The sequence below is a fragment of the Ambystoma mexicanum genome, chromosome 9, assembly GCF_040938575.1.
Source record: "Ambystoma mexicanum isolate Mex_15411 chromosome 9, UKY_AmexF1_1, whole genome shotgun sequence".
Lineage (NCBI taxonomy): Eukaryota > Metazoa > Chordata > Amphibia > Caudata > Ambystomatidae > Ambystoma > Ambystoma mexicanum.
In genome coordinates this window covers 790,031,862-790,055,409 of record NC_090931.1, presented here as the reverse complement: position 1 = coordinate 790,055,409, position 23,548 = coordinate 790,031,862, and the positions used below count along the sequence as shown (strand labels likewise).

Below are 23,548 nucleotides of genomic sequence, written 5' to 3'. Positions count from 1 at the left end.
GTTTTTGATAATTGAGTGTTGTAATAGTGTCACCTGCTTGTTTCACTTCCGTGTGTGTTTTGGGCCGAGAATAAATATAGTATTTGTACTCGCCGGTCTAAATTTAATTCTTGCATGGTCTCATTGTGGACCCCCTGACCCCACTTACTCGCCAAAAAAAAAAATAGCCTTGACTGCTCCCCTCTGGTACCTTGATTGGGGTTTGGCTAACCTCTCAAAGTTCCTCTGCTCACGATAACTAGGGTGGCCTCCTAAATTCTGTCTACCAGGCCAGATTCTAGAAACCCAGCTTAATGGTGGACCATCCACTTGAATGGGGAAACATTGAGTTAATTGGCGTTTCCTCTAGAGGGGCGGATTCTGTGGAAACCACCTTGGGGAGGACCGGAGAACACCCCAAATCAAGAGAATTAGGTCTGCTGAAGAACTGGAAGCCCCAGGAGAAGCTGCAGCAAAGCAATAGGGCTCCACCCACCCCTCCAATGTAAGGCAATGGGAAATATGGTTTAGACTCTCCTCCAAAGAATCTCAAACGTACCCACGTTTTTACCCAACCCCAGAAGCCAGATACAGCCGTTTCAGAGAAAACTGCTCCAGCGCAGTGAAATCACGGAGGAAAAAACAGGCTTCTATCCTTTTATGCCGTTTACAGATTCCAGTGCTTTGGAGCCAACAATGACCCCACGACAGACTAAACGGCTGTCCCATGAAAACCATCTTCAAGCCAGAACAGCAATGAAGACTCTGGAAAGATTAGGGAACCCATGCAGATGAATTCTGGCAGCTCAGTGTACAAAGCAGGGTGGTGGGCCAGCAGAATATGATCCCAGCACAGGGATAACAGCTAGGGACACCCTAGATCTCCCAAGGAGCAGCTGAGTAGTGTCCCAGCACCCTTACAAGTGGCAGCAGCTTCCAGCACCAAGGCATCAGACCCTAGCGGTCAACGGGCTAGAAAAAAACTGTTCCAGCATTATGGTATCAACCCAGCCCACAAGGTGAGTCAGCAGCCACCTTCCAAGTTGCAGAACAAAGCAGCACAAGATGGACAGGGGCCAGGCAGAGCCCCCATTAACCAATGCAAAAAGGTGCCGGCGAAAGGCAAACCTACCTATTGCTAGAAGGGACTTGGGGCAAAGTGTCTGACCAACCATGCTGGTTTCTCAGGGTTGGCACTCCGCCTAGAACGCCCCCTCATGTGAGTGGGAGAGTCCAGTTAACAACACTGGTCTAAACCAGTTGAAACAAATATGAAGGCTGCTATGTGGGCTCACAAAGACATTGTGGTTTGCTGAACAAAGGAAGCTCTAAAAACAAAATGGCTCAGAACAAAATTTAAACTAGCTTTGGCAATGCCAACAGTGTTGGCGTTTGTGTAGGCATGGGAAAGGCAGTTGCCAGGCTTTGCTGTAGGGGTATCAATTGCCCATCGACTGTAGCAGCTGAAAAATGGTGCAGATACTTGGGCATATAATGGCAGTTCCTGTTAAATGCCTAATACTTGTGCACAAAGCTAAAATTGTTGGCTTGGTCAATGTTTGCTTGTTTTTGCAGGACTTCAGTGAAGGACATGCATAGTGCTTTTGAGTAGTTATTGGATCATCCTAGGAGTTTTCCCTAAAGTCTACCTGTGGTAAGATGTATCCCTTGATACAAGTCTGTACTACTCAGGGTTTGGGTAGTATGGCAGGGCAGCCTCGCTTATCTTCAAAGAGAGATGTGAGCTGTAGGTAAGTACCATGAACTTAGTAAATCGGCCCAAAGAAACTTACACACTTGTAGTTATAGTAAAGTAGTTTTTTATTTTATGTACACTAGGTAAAATGTTCAGGTAAGTATTATTTCAAACTAATAAACACAATAGAAAACATGCAATACTTCAGGTGAGTAAACTAGAATTATACGGTTGAACAGTTCAATGTGAAGTAAAACCACTTCTTATAGCAACTCAGATAATGTTCTGTTGTAGGCATCAAAACGTTAATGCGGAGGCCTTAAGGCTTTAGCAATCCACCTTTCTAGGTAGGTCTTCAAATTCAGATTGGGGTTAAAGTGGACAAGGCACAGATGCAGAAATGGCAAAGTTCCAGAGGATTCTTCAATTACAAGTAAAAGGTTTTAGTTTGCCAAAGGTTTTTGGAACCCTGGGAAAGGCTCCCTATGGGCACACAAGTGTCAGTCCTGGGTGAATGGTATGGTTCAATACCCTACAATCGCACTCAACAGCAAAGGAGCAACAGAAGTACTTGAGGTATGTACTACCACTAGCCCCACAGTAAATGAGGATTTATGAAGATGCAGCAGCTATATTCTATCATGGTGCTGCAGCGGTGGACCCGGTCTCTTGTTCCTTGGTCTTGGGGACGAAAGACGGGACTCTGTAAAAGATGTTGCAGCAGTCGGTGGGGGTGGGGGGTAATCGGAGGACTCCCGGCAAAGCATTCTTTGTGCCCCGTTGGTCTGCAGTTTTGGTGCCTTTTTACCAACACCAAGAGTGAATGTTTGCCGCCTGGTCAATCCGCCTCGATTCTTCACTCCTGCACTCTAGTGAGGGGACTTTGAGGAGAGGGAATCTTGCCATTGGCGGCCCAGCAGTAGTCCACCAAAGTTCTGGGAGGATTTGTTCATGAGAAGACGGTGCACTGCAATAGGGTCTGAGGTTCCAGGGTCTTCGCGGTTTGCAGCCCAGAGGTTCCAGCACGTCGTGCTATGGCTAGTTCTGCAGGTAGTCTTATGTTTGTCCCACCCGCCAAAGGGAACGAGTCGTCCTCTTTGGAGCACTGTATCAATTAGGAAATTGGGTCAGGACAGCAGTAGTCTCTTTGCTGTTGCTGGAAAGTTCTGCAGCCATCTCTGGTCTTCGGTTCTTCTTTTCCAGTGGTCGACTTGCATTCTGCCTCAGGATCGTTGCCTTTCATCTGGTACCCACACTCCCTGCAGTTTATAGAAAGGTACAGATGGCTGTCTAATCGGGACTGTCAGCCCCCCAGTGGTAACTGGCTTCTCTCGGGCATACCAGAAGACTACTTCTGTCTTGGGCCTGCCATCTACAGCTCCAGTTTAACTGGGAGACAGGTTGCTTGCAATGTAAATGTGGGAAAAGTCTTTCTTCTGAAAGACAAGAAATTATGAAACAGAAAATGTGTAGTACAAAACTTGCAATACAAAATCTAGACCCGCCCACCCCAAAAGTTTTTCTTTTTTTCATGTTTAATAAAAATTATGGTTTGAAAAGCCTCCTGCCACTACCCCTCCCACCCACATTTACTTTTCGACCCATTTTAGGCTGCATGTAAGGTACATTCTGCCATCTGGTAAAATCATGTTTGCACCCCTGCTTTACTGATACCAGAGCATCCAAGCCCCAACTCTGGTCATTGGCTAAAACCTACACTTTTCACAAATGCCTAAATTCGAGAAAGTTCACAACTAATTATGATGATCTTTATATACAAGAAAAGGCGAGCGATAAATACTATCAGCTAAGTTAACTTAGTAAAATAAGTGCCGTAGTGCAACCAGTAACTAGAACAGTTTCTAAACTTCTCAGTTAATATGATATGATAGGTTATTTGTAATGCGCTTAATACCCAGAGGTTTCTAAGCGCGGACCCAGGGATCGAACCTGTGGTGCTCCGTATCGTCTTGTTTCCCAGACGAGCAGGTTGCCTACTGAGCAAAGGGCCTTTACTGGAAAGGAAAATGTAACGGGTGAGCGTAAGGAACACACTTTTCCTGTCTAGGCCAGAAAGTTTCAAGAGACCACGGAAGACCAGTTATTCGTATTTGGGGCCGTCTTTGGCAGGAAAGTGATAATTTGCGTAGTGTCGCAAGGGGCCGTGTCTGGAGTCTGAGCCACAGAAGAGCCTTGGGTGATGAGAAGTTGGTGCAGGGATAGGGAAAGGACCCGCCAGCAGTGCAGGAGAGTAATTCACTGGGTTTTAGTGTAGAAATTCTGGTGCAGGAGGGAGAGCAGTTATTGATGTAGTACCATGTCAAGGGCCCGAAGAGCTCAGAGGCGAAGTTGCTCTGGTCACAAGAATTGGATTTTGAGTATGAGGCTGACCTGTGTAGACCCCAAGGTAGAACAAATATTGAAGAAAAGCTTGCAAAGTCACAACATAGAGGCTATGGAATGGACGGGAGTACAGTTTGGTGGTGTGGTTTCAGGATTAAAGGCCGCACAGGCCTCTGGAGCATTCTAGGCAGGGCAGATGGAAACTGGGTGCATGCCTGATGTCCTGGCATTAACTGATCAGTTCGGCACAGTCTTCAGAGTGGTGGGAGTGTACTCGCACTTCTGATTTCGCCATTCATGGCACCAGTTGGTAGCCTCAGACTAAGCCTTACAACAAGAGCTATTATCCAGTTCTTTCCTCTGGACCATGGGGGGGATTTGTGGTGGAGGATGAGGGTGCCGCAGTTATTCAGTGGAGGGTTTTAGGAGGCTGGTGCAGAGCTTCTGTACTTCCTCGAGCAGAAGGGTTTCCAGGAATGTATGTGCAGAGTACCAGCAGTAGGCCAGGTGAGTGGGCAGAGGCTAGCTTGTATCCACCTGAGGAGGGAGGTAGTAAGTTAACACCAGCACCCATTCAAACACTGTGTCCAGTCAAGGATCTAAAACAAAAGGAGCGAATACAATGGGGTCGAGTCAAAAGGACCAGAAAAAAAAGGTTGAATGCCTCTTTCTAAATGTATATATTTTTGGGGGTTTCCGTATAGGAAAAAAGTGGTTTTTACACCAAAAGCAGGGGTTTGGGGAGTGAACACCCCCAAAAAAAGATTCGACTTTAAAAAAAAAAAAAAAAATTCTCAGTCCTTTTGACTCGACCCTATTGCATTTCAATCCTTTGTATTCAATCCTTTGACCTATAACCTTCAAACACCAAGCATAACTGAAAGGAGCTGTTCAATCAATGGCAGACCACCCCTCCCAACGCCACAATGCATTTAGGAAGGGCTCTAGCACAGAGGAATGAATCCACACTATCCCAGACCAGCATATGCATTTGCCAGTCAAAACTGGTTCCAGGTGGTCTACAGCCCCCAGTTCTGGGATGCAGCCCCCCTGTGGACAAAGATGGCCTGCTCCTCATCCATACAAGAGGGAAGGGCTAGTCATGTGACTACCCCCCCCCCCCCCAGGGTCTCCAAGGCATAAAAGGCAGCCTCAATTTTTTATGGAATGACCCAGAAGGGTAAAATGGATTCCACCTTATGGATGGAACCATATTGCACAAGGGGGGGGGGGGGGCTTGGGAGCAACCACCAGCCTAGCTACATCGCTAATTTTAAGGGGTACCTTCTCTGGCGCACTATGGGATCCTAAATGATTAGCACACAAAGCCAAGGGGGAGCTGCCTCATGTTAAAGTGGACTTCCTATCCAACTGGGTTCTCTAGATGGCCAACACCTTCGGAGTTCAGCTTTCAAATAATAGTTGTTAATGCCCCTGCATGGAAAAACCTGCAAATCCTTCTTAAATGGAAAGCCCAAAGGTAATGCAGCAAAACTAACCACTTCTCCTGAGATGTTCTTCCAGGGTCTACTAAGTATGGACATTTCCGGTCGTCCTTTACTGGCTCTTGTGAAGACCTCTACCAGTTTTCGGGTTTCTTTTTCTGGATCCTTCTGAGGCTTTCCCTCTGGCTCTGGCTTCTTCAATCGGTACTAGACATCCGTTAGTGGATCTATGTCCAAGCTCTGTATGGAAATAGTCATTTTGGTGTGCGAGGCCGACCCTATTATTCAGTCTGTGTGTGAGTGCAAGAAGTCCATCGAGGGAGCGCTGCAAGGATTGGGGCAAAGGCAAATAAATCTGACTGCACTGGTAATCTTTGATCGCAATGATACTACATTGGTTAAGTCATAAGGAGCAGAAAATAAGCATGGGAGAAAACTATGGGATCAACAGCGATCTATGGGAACTAGGCAGTTTATGGAAGCAGTAGCTCGGCAATTTGTATATGGAAGAAAAACATTTTTGTGGGGGAATTGGTTACAAGAAAGGGTGCGAAGTATCTTACCTTGCAAACCAACAGTTAACCTATTGTAGTATGTCAACAGTGCAAACATCAGCTTCAATGCAAATTAGCAAGTAACCACCCTAATAAATGTATTTTATTTTTGTGATGGCGTTGTGGAGAAGGCTCATACTTGGTTAGTGAGCAGATCACAGAAGTGTGGGCATGCAGGGTAAGGGCAATCGAGCAAACTGGTTTCACCTGGGCCACTGTACTTTGCCAGTTCCAAGGTGTAGTGAGGCTTTGATTACATAACCTGCCGCTAATGAGGGAGTGGAAAAGACCACCGGAGGTTGGGCGAGATGGTGGAAACAGAACTAAAGGGCAACCGCCCCGATCCCATTTCCTGGGGCACAGGATTGGTCCCTTCATGTTCTGTATGAATCTGAAACCACATTCCTCTTATTGGAGTTTTTGTTTTTTAAACTGCATGCAAGGCTTAACCTGGGAGTTCAAGGTGTTGGTTTTTCTACTTTGTATGATTATATGATTATGCAAGTTTTCCTTGTGGGTAGTAGAATGTGGATGCCGATCTGTTCATGTAGTTTTTTGTAACCGATGGATTTTCTTGGATTGCGTTAATTCTAAATGATTTTCGTTCCTTTCCAGGTGTAATGCTAGCAGTTGATGCCGTGACTGCTGAATTGAAAAAACAATCCAAACCTGTTACAACACCAGAAGAAATTGCACAGGTGATTTGAGTTTAAAAGTCGTTGATGCCCCTTTCCATGAAGAAAAATATCTTCAATGGCCCATGATGGTTAAGGATGTCTTGTGTAATGGGTTTATGATCTGGCTAGGATTTTCTATGTAGTCAGGCCCCTAATAACAGTCTTCTAGAAAACCTTACCCCACTAAACCTTTCATGGATCTCTGAACATTCCCGCCTTCTCCTTGTGGGGACAGGGGGGGTGAAATACCTACACAAGCCTGTATTTGGTGTTGCTATATATGAAGCTGAACCCTGGTCCATGGAATCGGTTTACATTTAAATCATGTCTGCAGCAGGCTTCAATTTTAACACTCCATTGGCAAGTGGTTGTTCACTGCTGGAGACCTAGGAGATTGAGTGCTGTGTTCATGACCTGTAAATTCCTACCATTTCTGGCTAGTAGCTTGAAATGTTAATGCCTGCAATCGGCAGACTCCCCAGAAGCCCTGGTAAGGCATTTTTATAGATCCGGTTTTGTCTGCAAGACGCCCAATTGAGATTTATTACTAAGCTCTGAGTATTGTATGACAAAGCAACATATTTACTGATGGCTAATGAATTGAATATGGTGCATGGTGGTTGTTCCCCAATCTATTACTCTGCAAAACATTGAAGTTAAACCATGGCGCAAAATGTGCACTCTCCGCTAGCCATTGGCTAACGATATTTGACTCTTGGCGAGTAAGAAATTATGTGCTGTGTATATGTATAGAATTGGGGTTGTGAGTGATTGTTTTTGGGTTTTTATGGCTTGCTAGGAGTTTGCGACTTGAATTTTTTTTGTCCCTGAAACTATAGATGATTTTCCAAAAGTCTTCTGGTGAAGTCTTGAAGATAAACCATTTTTCTGATGCGTGTGCCTCTGCTTAGGATCACATGCTGTGCTTATAGTCCGACATCTAGGGGTAATCGCAGAGTATTGCATTTCTTTTTTGAAGATGGGAACGTCGACATGGGCGTGACTGTAACACTATCCCTAACGTGACGTGTAGCATACCCAAAATCCCTCCTTCGTTGAGGTCCCATCAGATTTGTTTTTTCCTCCAACCCAGTTGATCGCTTATGCAGAGCTTGTCAGTTTATATTGCTATATCGATGCCTACGGTCGTTTAGTCCACTTAGACAACCTTTAGTCCACTTAGACAACCTTCTTGAAGGCTGTATTGTGGGTTTCCTGCCGCCGACAACTAAATCTACAACTGCTCGGTGACCGTTGACCACGTGGCCTCGGCCATCAGGCCTGGCCTTTAGAGTGGGGCTCTGTTTCTTTCTTCTGAGAATGCATTTCCCCTCACCCCTCTTTCTCTTCTCTATTTGGCTGCCACTAACCTCTTCTATGGAAAGGACTCCTTTTAAATTCTGCCGTCTTGTAACAGCGAACTTCTGTGGAAAGACACCATCGCCGATGCAATAAGTGTCTTCCCCGTGACCACGATGAACGCTCGTGTAAGGCCTGTAAACCTTTTTCCCCGCCGGTGCTTCGCAAGAGGAATCCGTTGGCAGCCATGGCTCCGATTTGGAAGCAATCGACCTTTCTGTGGAGCCTACATGCTCCCAAGTGCCCGTCCCTGGCTCTGATAGACAGGCAGTCGGCACCGTTCTGGGGAAGCCACACCCTGGCGACAAGGGCTACCACATGTACTTTAGCGCACACAACACCTAAGCCCTATTCGTCGTTTAAGAAGTCCTCGACGCCCATCGGGCCGCCAAAGATTTCGACGGTACCTTCCGAACCTCACAGTTCGGCATCCTCTGCAACTGCGGCAAGCAAATTGGCATAAAACTCCTTCTGTAACGGGCAGTATCGACCTACCGTCAAAAAGTGCTTTAATGCCGAAGGACTTGGTGGTGTCGCCGACCGCGGCAGCTCCTTAGGCACGCCGAAACACTTTTGCCCTCAATATAGCTTCCGAAGATTTGCAAAAAGTTTCCGGATACCATTTCGGCAGCTATGGACTACAAAGGCACCCCCTCTACCCAAGAGGACTATTCTGAGGCCCCTGAGCCTCTTTTTAAGGCCTTAGATAAGGGTCCATCCCCTCTAGGCAGCCCTTCCCTCCTCCGGTCCTTCCGGTTCCTCAGAATGGATTAGGGAGAGTTTTGAACAGTGTATGGCTGAGTTCGACTTACTATGACGGAGCCTTGAAGAGACCTAGGGAAGTGGACTCTTGCCCTATCCCCTCTAAATTTCAGAAACTTCCCTCCCCTGGTGCCCAGTGTTCCTCTTTGGAGGAACCACAGGGACACCACAATGATATCTTTGGGTACATCCACGATGACCCGAGCCAGGATGTTTTTTATGGAGGGTTTAGAATGGGTTCAGGGGAGAACCAGGGCTCGTGGTACACACCGCCGCATATCACTGACCCAGACACATGTCTGGATCCCCCTACTAATACTCCAGAGATTTGTCGCCAGTTGACAACCAAATGCTGTTAACGCTCTCTTAAAGAGAGTAGCCGACCATTTAAAAATTGCTACTCATGAAGCTGCCCCTGACTCGGACTTCGTGGAGGACATCCTCAAAGAATAGACTCCGGTTAGCCAAGCCATCCCCTTATTAAATTCTATTAAGACACCTGGCCCCTTCTTTGCTGCCCCCGTCTTATACAGGCAGTCAATCCCCCTGGTGGAAAAATTGTTTCACCCAACCCCCTGTAACCCACTCTAAATTAGGGGTCATGCCACATGTTCGGCAAGATTGTATGTAGTAACCCTGTGGTAGACTACACCAGCCTTGTCCTCTTGGTAATGGGTAACCCCCTATTGGTATAGGTCTGTACTATGCAAGTTGGTAGAGTGACTGAGCAGTCAGACTTCTCAAGGGGGAAGGGGGGGTAAATGTGAGCTGTAGGGATGTAACACTGAGATTCACTGTTACTAGTATTCAAATAAAACACATACTCGAGGTTTTCTAGTAAAATAATTATTTAACAGTCCGTTTTTAAATAAGCATTCTTTAGAAAGGGCAATATGCAACAATCTTCACAACACTTAATCAGATTTAAGATGAGAGAGTAGATGCCCTTTTGTGATCTCACACCCTACACCCTGAGGTGACTTCAATTACTAGGACACTGTGGACATTGATATATACACGTTTTACACTTGATGCAATACTGAGGTTGTGGAAAAGGTTAGGGAAGGAACAGGGTTAACCGGTTCTCAGGTGTGAATACTTTCCAATCTTGCCAGTGAAGTCTAGGTTAGACCTTTCCCAGCAATACAAGTTAAACATGTGCACCACCTATGAGGGGCAGTTAAAACCAAAGTCAATTGGTCAGAAGAGGCTGCAGGGAGCCAGGACAGCCAAAGTCACTTTGCACAATGTCTAGGGAGCTGAGGCACGTCTTCAGATAGCACAAGTCTTAGGAGTTTGTAGAAGAAGAATCGCGGTTGGGCCACAAGCTGTTCAGCTTGTGAAGAGCAGAGCTGCAAGCAACTCTGCAAAAAAAGCAGCTACTGCAAGTCTTCAGTGAGAAGAAGCAAGCTACAGACCAAATAGGTAAGTACCCCTATAGTCAAGACAGTACCTTGGGTTGGAAGAAGAGGATGCAGCTGCCTTCTGTTCAGGTTGCAGTCCTGCAGGTCCTGGGTTCCTGGGCTTCAGTCGTGGGGACACGTGGAGGACTCCTGCACTGCAATTCGAAGGTCGGCAGCGGCTACGGGCTTTCGACTTTACGGTTTCAGCTACCGGTCAATAGCACCACCGCAGTTATTGGACACTTGATGGGCTCCCCTTGCTTCTGGGGTCCAGCACTCTGTTTAAGTGGCTCAGGCTTGGGTCGTCCTGCTTCGGGAGGGTCCTCAGGATCTTCCTGGAGCTCGGGGTCCTGTGACTATGCACTCTGGGTTTCCTGGCACTCAGTTCCAGCAGCAGCAAGGAAGTACAGCCAGCAGGGAGAGGGGTTACAGCAAAGTTCGTCTTGGGGTCACTTGGTCCCACCAACCCAAGGGAAGTCGTCCGTTGCGAGCTTCTTTAGTCTATACGAAATTGGAGTTTCAGCAATGCAGCAGGGCTTCACTGGACAGTTCAACAGTCCAGGAGGGTACCGCAAGCTTCTGCTCCAGTTTCTTTCGTCAGATGTTTCTTCCAGTGGTGGAGTCTGTCTTCTGTTCAAGAGACCTCGCCTTTTATGCAGATCTTTCCCATTCATGCACAGCCTAGCTGTCACTCAGACAGCAGGGTGGCTGTCCTCCAAGGACAGCCAGCCAATCCACGCCGAGTGTGTTCGGGTAACTAAGGGGACTAAGGATGGGGAGTTTCGGGCACCTCCCTCGCTTCCTGCCCTGCCAAACGCACTGGAGCCAGAGGCGGGTTTCAGTACTGAAGCCCACCAAAGGCAAAACAATGGTCAAACCTGGTTTGGCGTGCAGAGTGAAACCCAAGAAAGGCCTCGCAAGCAAGAAATGGTGAAAGACCGGGGCCATTTTGACAAAATGGGCACTTATGGGTGCAATACTGCAGCTGAGGTAAAAACGCACAATGGTAGGAAACCTAAACCACTCTAACCAGACATTAATTGTAACGAGGGTAACCTAGTAACCCCCAGTACTTCAACATAGGATGGGGTGTACTGGACCTACATAGGAAAAACGGGTAAGGAAAGTCCATTTCACTTTGCTACTCTTGGGAATGGTAGTTTACTCAAGATAAGGTATTTAAACCTTGGGAGAGATCCAAAGGACTTCCCTGTGACGCTGCACTGAAGGGTGCTGTGTGTCACAATACAAAGGTGATGCAAATGGAGTTTGTCGGGCTACAAAATCACAAACGGAGTCCAAATCAGATCAAAAATACATCAGAGTGAGAAAAAGGTCTCACTCACTCCAGGATAAAAGCCCTAAAGTCCAGCAAAAGAGCTGGGGGTATTTTTAAGGTTGAAAGAAATTGGCACAGAAATGAGAATTCCCCCTAACACCACGCCAGACTCGTTGGTTGTTACAACCACTCGCAAAAGGGCAGAGGTACCACTGTCCTCGGCAGAATCCCCTCCGGACAAGGTCTGCAAAAAACGTTATGCCATTGATAAGCAGGTCACCACCTCTGCGTTCTACTCCACAAGAATCACCAATAACACCATGCTCCTTGCAAGCTACACTGATGTTAAGTGGGGGCCTAGAACAGGATGATCTTTAGGAGGTTCCAGAGCCTACCTGATCACGCCTGCTGGCGGTCATAGCAGAAGGCAGACCAGTGACCCAGGATATTGGACTCTGCTGAAACTGCTGGACGCACCCTCATTCAGGGAATCCTACTCGAGGCATGCCTGGTTAAAGAACTCCTGGTTCAAACCCGAGACACAAGCCTCCTTAATTAACAATTCAAAAAAGCAGGGGCGAGGCATGCACTCCAATTCCTGGCCAATATATTACCTGAACAAATGTCCAAAAACAATCGCAGGGTTAAATCCCAATCACAGGGTTGATTCCCTTTTTGCACTGTTGTGCTCCTCCAAGTGTCCAAAAAAAATTCACATGGTTAAATCTAAATTTGTTGCCCAATAGTTTACAGGGTTGATTCCCTCCTTGCACTGTCGTATTCCTCCAAGCGCTTTCAATACTCATCAGGGAGGCTGAGTTGCCATTAAATTCAGGTGAAACCAATATAAATGCAATTGCAGTCTCTATGAATTATGGTCAATGTAGTGAACCCATTTAAACAATTCAGGTGACCAGTGAAAGACTCCCCTGCAGCACCAGGGTTATTTTGCCCTACACTGGAGAGCGATATTCATGGCTTTTCCCCACTCCCCCTGCTAAGGGTATGATGTGTGTTGGAGGAGAGTCTTTCACTGGTCACCTGAATTGTTTAAATGGGGTCACTACATTGACCATAATTCCTAGAGACCAACTGCATTTATATTGGTTTCACCTGAATTAAATGGCAACTCGGCCTCCCTGATGAGTATTGCAGATACGAAAGCGCTTGGAGTCCAACAGTGCAAAAAGGAATTAACCCTGTGAATATTTTGGACACTTTGGGATTTAACCCTGTGATTGTTTTTGGATACTTGTTCAGGTATTATATTGGCCAGAAACTGGAGTGCACGCCTCGTCCCTGCTTTTTTTGAACAATTTCCTTAACAAGCCTTTGGAGGAATCGACCTATTTCGAAAGGCAGTTGACGACGCCCTGGAAACAGCGAAAAAGGAGCATGAGACTTTGAAGTCACTTAGCCCACGGGTATTGCATTGAGTTTCTCAGACCACCTCGCTACCACCCACCAAGAAGCAGACGCCTGTTGCCAGAACACCTGCGCATCCTGCTGGAACAAGTTCAGGTCCTGCTGGAAAAAGGCCGCCATCGAAGTCCTTCCCCCACCTTCTCCAGGTAAACAAGGGTATTTATTCAATGTACTTCTTTGTACCCAAAAAGGATCTCACCATGCACCCTGACACTTCAGGTAATCCCACAGCTGCAGCAGGGGATTACATGGCCACATTAGACATGAAAGCTTTGTTACCTGGTGTAATACCAAGGGCATCAATCCTATTGATTGCTCCCCTAAAGCTATTGTCCTGTACCTAACTAACCTTTTAGATTCAGGACTGGGTTACAATTCCTTAAGTCGATTTAGCCCCTCTTGGCGTACACCCCGTCCCAGAGCTGGGTTTCGTGGTGGAAGATTCCTGTGTTGAAGCCTTTATGGAAAGAGTAAAGAGGCTTTGAAAGGTTTGTTTTTACAGTTTTTTCTTCTTTTTTTATGCTCTTTTTATCGTGGTTTATTTATCACTTTTCAAGCAAGATCGTTTTTGTAGTAGTTGTACTCTTATTTTATATTGTGATCTGGGTAAAAAGTCTATTTTTTTTATTTTGTTTTTGGCTAATGCACAATAAAGACCTCACCAATCTGCCCCCACCGCTCCGGGATGGGACCTGAATGTTGATCTTACCAGACTAATGGGATCTCCCTTTGAACCATTGCACAAGGCTAGTCTTAAGGCACTCATCTACAAGACCGCCTTCCTAGTGGCGATCACCTCTATAAGGAGAGTTGGTGAACTGCAGGTCCTTTCAGTTCAGGGACCCTTCGTCAGATTCACAAAGACCAGGTGGTTTTGGGCACACCCCCACACTTTGCGCCCAAATCTATCTCAAAGTTCCATGTCAACCAATCCCTAGAACTACACTTTTTCCCATAACCCCACTAACGTGGCAGAAAGGAGCCTCCACACACTGGATGTGAGGAGAGCAGTAATTTACTATCTGGAAAAGACAAAGCTACTAAGAGAACTAGTTGTTCCTATCAGTGGCAGCTGGTAGAGAAGGGGACCCTGTCTCTCACACCATCTTATGTGGAGTGCTGGGGGGGGGTTACCTAGTAGCCCCTTATCCTACATTCTGATGTATTTATTTTTGTTTGTTACCCTCCCTACTTTAAATGACTGGTGGCAGTGGTTTAATTTTCATACCACTGGGCTTTTCTACCGCAGGCTGAATCCTTGGCTGCAATATAGCACCCATGGGTGACCATTTTGTCAAAATGGCCCCAGTCTTCTTTTTTTCTGTTTGTGAGGTCTTACTTGGGTTTTTAGCCCTTTGTTTGTTTTGCCTTTGACAGGCTTCAGTCCTGAAAGCCGCCTTTGGCTCTGGAAGGGCAGGAAGTGAGGGAGGTTCCCGAAACTCCCCTGTCCTTTGTCTCTAGAGTGCCTGAATGCACCCAGCCCTGATTGGCTGTCCTTTCAGGACAGCCACCCTGATGTTTGTGTGACAGCCTTGGCTGTGCATGAATGGGATAAAAGGTGAGGGTTTTGGGACTAGAGGCAGATCCGACCACTGGGAAGAACACACAATGAAAAAAGCATGAACAAAGCTTTCTGCACCCTCCGACCTTTTGAATTGCCTGGTGAAGTCCTGCTGCTGTGCTGAAACTCCTTTTTCTGATAGATGAGAGAAGCCCCGGAAAAGACAACTTCTTGCCTTGGGTTAGTGGGACCAACTAACCCTGAGACGAACTCCACTTGGCCATCTTCCCCGACTGGCTGTAGTTCTTTGCTGCTGCAGGAACTGAGTGACAGGGGTCGAGAAATCTGTAGTTGAGTGCAACGTCTACAATCCGGCCAGAAGCTCCAGGAGTCTCGGGACCCTCCAGAAGCAGGACGACCAGAGCTCAAGTACCCTCACCAGAGTGCAGGACTCGAGGAGTGAAGAAAGCCCAACTGGTATCCAAGATCTGCGGTGGTGCTGTTTACCGCACGCTGAAACCGCAAATTGTTAGGCAAGATTGTATGCAGTACTCTTAGGGTGCACTATAACCTTTTCCTTCTGGTAAAAGGAACCCAACCTTTGGAATAAGTCTGTACTACACAGGTTGGTAGTGTGGTTGAGCAGCCAGGCTTATCTCAAGAGGGGCCAATGTGAGCTGTAAGGGAGTTACAGAGATTCAGTGACAAGTATTCAAATAAACACTTGCATACAAGGTTCCTTGAATAAACAATTAATGGATTTGTTGGTTAGAATAAGCCGCCTTCAGAAGGGAGCAATATAAAAGCAACACTCAAATACATTCTAAAACTACACACTCAAATCAGTGAAGACCCTTTTGGGATGGCCCACAGTCACAACCTACACCCTCGGGTGACTTCAATAGCTAGGATGCTGGGGACATTAATATCTTACTGTTGCATTTAGGATACTTTGAGAAATCGGTTAAAGGAAAAGGTTATTGGAACAAACAAGAGACCACAAATATTCCTAAGCAGGCAAATGCTTTTGGATCCCCTAAGCAGAGTCAATCAGTATAACGGGCTAAGCCAAAGTCAATGGGCAAAAGTCTTAAATGAAGCACTTCTGGTAGGTAAGTAGAAAAGTCTCTGCATAATGTTTTAGAAGTCTTTGAAGAAAAGAAGCATCAAATGTAGAGCCACAAGCTGTTTAGACTTGAATAGTGAGTAGTAAAAGATGCAAGCAACTTTACAATGAGAGATGAGTTCTCTCGGACTTTACAGTACCTTTTTGTATTGAAGCAAAAGATGTAGCAGATGACTTCTGTTCCTGTGCAGATCTCACTGTTCCTGGGCCTCAGTCGTGGGGACAAGAGGGAGGACTTCTGGGGACTCCTACACTGTAATGCGAGGGTCACCGCTCGTAACCGGCAATCTTTCCAACAAGTGGCACTTCAGTGTTTCAGCTCCTCGTGACTATTACAAATAGCAATACCATGGTTTCTGGCTGTCGAGATGGATTTTCCTTGCTTCTGGGGTCCCGCACTCTGAGGGGGCTCAGGCTCGGTCAGTCTTGCTTCCTGGGAGTCTGGATGATCTTCCTGGAGCTCTTGGCCAACTTTAAAGCAAAGCACGCAATCTGGTGTTCCCCCTCCCTGGTGTTTCGGTTTCCAGCAACAACTCTGTCTCAATGCAACCAGCTCTGAGAGAATGTCCAGGTGGCTTACTTTGGAGTTGATTGGTCCCACCAACTCAAGGGGAGAAGTCGTCCTTGCAGGGGCTTCTCTGTCGATACGAATTTGGAGTTTCAGCACAGCAGCAGGGATTCACCAGGCTAACCAACGGTCCAGGAGTTGCAGCAGGCGTCCTCTTCAAGTTCTTCTGTTCCTTCGTCCAGTGGTTGGCTCCGCCTTCCAAGCCAAATGGGTGCTTTACTGCAGCTGCGAACGCAGCCCGCGGTAAATGCACACCAATGTAGTTAAGTAAACCACTGCCACCAGCCATTCATCAAGGAAAGGGTAACATAAAAATGTTACATGAGAAGCTAGGCAAAGGGGATACTAGGTAACCACTCCAGCACCCTATTGTAAGATAGTGTGTGCTGGGTTTAGAAAGTTACAAATGCAAGTGAAGTCAATTTCACTTTACTGCTCTGGGAAACAGTAGTTTATCCCAGAGAAGGTACTTAAACCTTTGGTAAATCTGTCCCAGTGTCGCTGCACTGAAGGTGCTCTGTGGCGCAATGTAAAAGATGCCTATGGAGTTTGTCAGACTCCACAACCAAAAGAAACCGAGTTCAAAATTACATTAAAATATGAATGTGGAAAAAAAGTCCTCAAAATCCAAAGAGTAGCTGAGGGGGGTCTCTAAGGTGGAGGGAATTAGCACATTTCTGAGAATTCTCCCTAACACAAAATGCAGCTGATCCCGAAAAGAGCCGTAGCTGCAAACGACCTCCAAATTGCTGCCGCAGCAGTCCTCCAAACATCCTCCCTCTTGGCCCCACGACTGAGGCTCAGGAACCCGGGATCTGCATCGCTGCAACAGGGCAGAATCCAGCTGGACCACTCTTATCCAAACCAGAGGTACTGTTGAGACTTGGGGTACTTACCTCAGTGTCTTTAGCTTTGCTCTTCTCAGTTGAGACTTGCAGTGGCTATTTATGTTAGAGTTGATTGCAATTCTGATTTCCACAAGTGTAACAGCGTGTGACCCTACAAGTGATTTCAACAAAACTCTCTAACTTTGCAAGACTTTATTAACTACGAAGTGCCTCGGCTCCATAGACTGTGCTCCAATTGACTCTGGCTGTCCTGGCTCCCTGCAGACTCTTATAGTCCATTGACTTTGATATTTTGTGTCCCTTAGATGTGATGACTTATTGCTGGGAAAGGTGATGTCTAGACAATTGGCAGATTTATACTCGCATGCCCCGAAAACGTTCCTTTCTGCAACCTCAGAAAAATGTACTAGTGATATATAAATGCTAATACTGTCCTTGTGAATGAAGTCCCCTCCGGTATAGAACGTGTATGTGTGTGTAAAATAAAAAAATAAAAAAATAAATAAAATAAGTAAATAAAAGAAAATCTCCATAGTATCCACTAAAACGTATGCCGATTCTGGAAAAGTATATTTGATGGTTGCATATATTGTCCTTTTTAAAGAATGCTTATTTAAAAATTGATGTTTAATAAATAACAAACTTCAGTGTGTGTTACTTGGCTACTTATTTGCAAATGCCATTGCTACAGCTCTGCAGCTCACATTTACCCCTCTTGAGATGAGCCTGACTGCTCAGTCACACTAACAACTTGTGTAGTACAGGCCTTTTGGCTATACCAAAAGGGGGGTTAACTTATACCAAGTAGACCAGTGTTGTGTAGTCTCACAGTTTTACTACATCATTTCTTGCCTAACGGTAGCCACGTAGCTGACTGAAGACCTGTGGACGACTCCTGAAGATGCCCGACGACCTTTCCTGCAACTGTCCTGGAAAAGTCTGGCTGGACTAGCTGATATCAGGAGACCTTCTGTGGTACTTTGACCCTTGGGCTAGTGGAACCAACCAGTCGACTTCTCGCGTTACTGCAGCCTTAAGCCCTCTGAATCGTCCCTCGACCACCCAGTGGACCGACAGGCTCTGAATTGGGCTAAGGTGCTAGAAGTATTGCTGTTCTATGTTTTTTGCCCAGGACTTGGGGAGCACCAGCTCATTTTACAAGTCTCCTTCCTGCGTGGTTTCTGCTTCCCATCATCCAAGACAACTGTCGCTGGAACCAGCTTTCCTCTGTATGGTAGTGTCCTGAAGGAGGCCTGCATCTGTGCCTGCTGCATTTTGTTCTACAGGGCATATTCTACTGGAGACAACTGCTGGAAAAAGCTACCTCCAACGACTCCCAGTCGACCTGCCTAGTCACTTGGGAAAATATGAGTCCGGGAGGTGAGTGATCGCAATAGTTACAGCCTGTAACCCCTATAATAAACCTTGGAATGAACTTCTGTTCCATTCTTTTGCTTTTTTCAAGTTTGTTTCAAAAACTCTTATAAGAGATAGGAAAATATCTTCTCCAGCATGGGGTCTGGCATGGATTCACATGATCATGAATATTCCCCGTCGTCTGGCTGGGAATCCTCGGTAAAGGGGAAAGTTTTACTTTTCACGTACAAACAGTATTTCTTCTCTAAACCAATTGCTGTACTCTGGGTCATTCTGCCCCAGCCAATGACTGCCCTTTCTCTAAGCCCTCTCTGGCAGCCATCTTCAGATTTACCACACGTTCGGTGTCCTCGAGTTTTGCTCTGTGAGCTGTTTTCGCTCTTTTTGATGGAAAAGGTCCTATTTGTGTCAGAAAGATCCTGTGTGCTCTTCTCTCCATCTGCAGACAAGCAGGGATTCGTTGTCAGAATTTCAGCACCCCTAAAAGGCAAGGAGCATCGAAGTTTCTAGAAGGCCATCGGACCTACTCCACGACTCCAATCATGACGGAGGAGAAGGAAGCTATGTGGACTGCAGAATGTGTTTGTGGCGGACAAACGCCATCAATGCCTTTACCTGGATCACAAAGGAGATTGCAAGATCTGCCTCTCCAAGAGAACGATCGACACAGTAGACTGGCGACGTTGCTAAGCGCCAAGGCCTCTGCCCCAAGCCCAAGCATGGTCATGCCTCACCTAGGACCAGCCAGTCTGAAATGTTTTCTTTTTTTTTTTTTTTTTTTTTTTTTTTGGGGCGCTCCATCTGTGGGGGGCCCCCAAGACAAGGTGTGGATGTTTCATCCACCTTGTCCACATTCGGACCTGGACAGTGACACAGCGACAACTGATGATGACACGACCGAGGGCGTCTCCACCGAATGAGTTGCGTCGTTTCATGCCATGGTCGCCAAAGCTTCCGAACACTTCCAGCTGACGACTGAGGAGACCAGAAGGAGGGCATCCTATGCCAGAGATGCAAGGTCATGAGGAAGACCATCATGGCAGTGCCCCTCCTGGACGACGTAGCCCTTATGAAGAATCATTGCTGTACCCCGGCCAAGTGAGATAGGCTGGAGAAAAAAGTACTGGGTGCCGGGAGTCTGCACACAAGCGCCTACGGTCGCAACCGTTGCTGGACTCTGGTGTCACCAGCTGCGAGGAAGAGCTTGTCTAACTCCTCATCGTCCTCAGTCCCTCCGGACAGGCGAGGGGACGAAGTTGGATTGTCAGGGGGAGGAAGGTCATTTACTCCGGCGTCCACCATCAAGACAACAACACATTGGCGATCCTGGCCAGGTACAACAGGGAACTGTGGTACAAGCTGGTCCTGCTTCTGGAGTTCCTACCCGACGACAAGCGGGTGGGGGTGATCGCACTCATCCAGGAAGGTGAAGTGGCATCGGACCATGCCATCACAGTGGCCCTGGACATTGCCGACAATGGTTTCCAGCAGATGGGGAACAGTGTGTGCCTCCATCGTCGAGGCTTGCTGAAGGTCACCAATTTCCGCCAGGAGGTCCAGACAAGGGTACTGGACATGCCCTTCGGGGATAACCTCTTCGGGAAGGCCGTCGACTAGTCCTTTCAGGCCATCAAGACTGACACAGCTTGTGCCCTGTGTACTCAAACAGCACTGCTGCTCCTTAAGCGCCGCCAACAGGCGGAAAGTCGGGCAGATCAGCCAAAGGTTTTGGTGGCTCAACCCAGTCCACGACCAGGAGGCTTTCGGTGGAGGCGGTCAGTACCGTTGTCGCCCCCAAGGCGGAACGCAGGCGCAGAAGCAGGACTGAACCGGCCAGGACGTCAGGCCCCCACCCATGCACCCCAGTGAGAGGCCGGCTGACGGGTTTCTAAAGCAAGTGGGAAAAGATCTCCACCGACCGATGGGTTCTGGACGCTCTCGCCCACGGACATACCCTGGAGTTTAGGCAAAATTTGCCTGCAGGTCCCTACGGTGAATCGGCAGGAGCAGCACATCCCTTAGCTCCTGCAGGAGGTATGGGACATGCTAGAAAAAGGGGTGATTAGTTCCAAGACTACTCCGGGGCTCCGGTGTCTCTTCCAGATACTTCTTAGTCAAAAAGACTGGGGGCTGAAGGCCCATCCTAGACCTACAGCGTCTCCAGTTCCTCAAGTCCCAAAAATTCAGGATGGTCACGTTGCAGCACTTGTTCAGCCAACTGGAGGAAGGAGACTTCTTGACATCGCTGGATCTGGAGGACGCCTACTTCCACGTCCCCATTCATAGGAAGGGTTGGGGAGAATTCTCATTTGTGTTAATTCCTTTCAATCTTAGAGACCCCCAGCTAGAGTGCTGAAGGGGTTACTTGGTATCCCCTTCGTCTCCCTTCTCATGTAACATTTTTGTTATCCTTTCTACAATTAATGGCTGGTGGCAGTGGTTTACTTTTTCCTACCTTTGTGCGTTTATTACCGCAGGCTGAATCCTCTGCTGCAGTATTGCACCCATGGGTTCCCATTTTACCCATTTTGTCAGAATGCCCCGGTTGTGTTTTTTTATTTTTTAATTTTTTTTTTTTTTAAGCCTTTTTTGGGTGTAAAGGTCCTTCTATTTACTCTGTGCGACAAACCAGGTTTGGTTCTTTTGTTCATTTTGTCTTTGGTGGGATTCACTGGTGAAGCCTGCCTCTGGCTCCAGCGTGTCTGGCAGGGCAGGAAGCAAGAGAGGTTCCAGAAACTCTGCTTAGTCTCCTCAGTTACAGGAATGCACCCAAAGGTGATTGGCTGTCCGTCCTTGGACAGCCACACTACACTGTGTGTGTGATGGCTAGGCTGCGAGTGAATGGGAGAGAATTGCCAAAAGGCTAGGTGTTTTGCAAGGAAGGCAATCAACCACTGGACGAAGGAACCGAAGAAGTTTGCTGCACCCTCCTGGACCGTTGGTTTGCCCGATGAAGCCCTGCTGCATTGCTGAAGCTCCGAATTTCTAATTGACTAGGGAAGCCCAGAAAAGACTACTTCTCCCCTTCGGTTGGTGGGACCAATCAGCCCAAGATGAACTCGACTGGAACCCCTCTATCTGCTGGCTGTACTGCTGCAGGAACTGAGTGCCGGGGGACAGGAACACCAGAATCGAGGGTGTCGCCTTTAAGCTGGACCCAAGCTCCAGGAAGATCCTCTGGACTCCCTCGAAGCAGGACTAACCAAGCCTGAGCCCCCTCAACAGTGCTGGACCCCAGAAGCAGCCCAAGAACCGCAGTGGTGCTATTTGCAAGTAGCTGAAACCGCGAAGTGCCGCTGATGAATTGTGCCCATTGCTGCCGCTGACCTTCAAATTGTAGTGCAGGAGTCCCCAGACGTCCTCCCTGTGCCCACGACTGAGGCCCAGGAACAGGATTTGCAGGACTACAACAGGTACAGAAGCCAGCTGGAACCTTTTCGTCAGACTCCAGGTACTGTAAAACTAGGGGTACTTGCCTCTTGTGTGTAGCTTGCTCTCACTGGAGACTTACATTGGCTGTCATTTGCAGAGTTGCTTGCAGCCTTGCCCTTCACGCATTCCAGCTTGTGGCCCAACATGATTTTCTTATTAAAACAAAACTCTCTTTAACATGGTGAAAGAATGTTGTGCTATCTACAAGAAGTGCCTCCGCTGCCCTAGACTTTGCTCAGCTGTCCTGGCTCCCTGAAGACATTTCTTACACTCCCGCATTGTGTTGAACTGTCCTCCAAAAAGTCATACATACCTTACTTGTATAGCTGGGAAAGGGGTACGTATATTTAATTGGGGGGATTGAAAAGTGCTTACCTGTTTGAGAAACTTACCTTTGTTTCCTTCCCTAACCTTTTTCCTTTTTGCCATAACTTCAGTGTGACCATTTATCTGTGAAAGTGATATATTAATGGCCACAGTGTCCTAACTATTGAAGTCACCTCATGGTGTAGGAAGTATCTGTGTGCCATCCCAAAAGGGTACCTACTTAAACTTTTGTATTTCTGAAGTGAAGTTAAGTGTTGCCTATTGCCCCCTTCTAAAGCAGGCTCTTTTTAAAACTGTTTGATAAAAAATAATTTTAATCAAGAAACCTTGAGTACAAGTAATACCTGTCACTGTGAATCTGTTACAACCCTACAGCTCACATTGACTCCTCTTGAGATAGGACTGGCTGCTCAGTCACTCTACCAACATGTGTAGTACAGGCATATACCAATGGTTGGGTTACCTATTGCCAAGAGGACAAGGCTGGTGTAGTCTCCCACAGGGTTACTGTATACAATCTTGCCTAACGGGAAGCATCGAAGGTTCCTATGCTTCGTGGTGCAGGGAAGGCACTACAAGTTCAAGTCCTTCCCTTTCAGCCTAAAGTCAGCTCACAGGGTGTTCACGAAGTGCCTTGCACCAGTGGCGGCCCATCTACGTATACGAGGCATACACGTGTACCCGTACCTCGACGACTGGTTCATCCAGGCCAATTCAGGGGGGGGGGGGAGGTGGGGTTGGAGTGGCCGTGCTGGGGAAGGTACAATGGCTGTTGTCACTGAAGACCGCCACGGTGTGGGCCATTAAGTTGCTGCTCGGCATGATGTTGTGCATCTACCGTATCCGGCTATGCAAGTTGCGGATGCAGCCTCAGTTCCTGGATGCTTGCTGGATACAAGTGTCCGGAAGCTTCGCAGACAAGATCCCTCTCGAGTTCCATCGGGCAGTGAGGTGGTGGGGTGTACACTCAACGGGCACACCAACATCGCACAGGGTTTCAAACCCCTTGCCCCATACAAGGAGACTTGTCACCATGGACGCTTCCCCGGAGGGTTGGGGAGCCTACACCGGATGTCCGCACGCCGGATGCATGTGGCTGCCAGAGGAGAAGGATCTCCACATCAGTGTCCTGGAGCTGCGGGCAGTGGTCTGGGTCATCAAGTCATTCAACCTCTGAAGGATGAGAGGCTGAGTTTGGCCCTGCCGGGATTGGAACCTGCAATGGCAGGCGCTGCACGGATGTCGGAGCGGTCTACTCGCTGTGCTATCTGACCGGGTCATATTTACTTTCCCTCTTCAACCCTCCAGGTCTGTAATGTTGGTGGAGGGTGGGTATAACCCTTCCTCCCACTCCCTTGAGTTGTTCAGTGGGTCCCTGTTTGAGGGCCCTCTTCTCCATCCTGGTGGTTTGGGTTCCGTTCCCCAGCTCTTCTCTATAGTGGCATTC

General features: G+C 47.5%; 1 protein-coding gene across 1 annotated transcript in view; it reads left to right on the top strand.

Moving 5' to 3' along the window:
- HSPD1 (heat shock protein family D (Hsp60) member 1) overlaps window positions 1-23,548 on the top strand; it is a 172,693-nt gene that overhangs the window by 31,305 nt on the left and 117,840 nt on the right. The window contains exon 4 of the mRNA XM_069615735.1: window positions 6,633-6,715. Within this exon, the coding sequence (XP_069471836.1) occupies window positions 6,633-6,715 (83 nt within the window). The remainder of the gene's footprint in view (window positions 1-6,632; window positions 6,716-23,548) is intronic.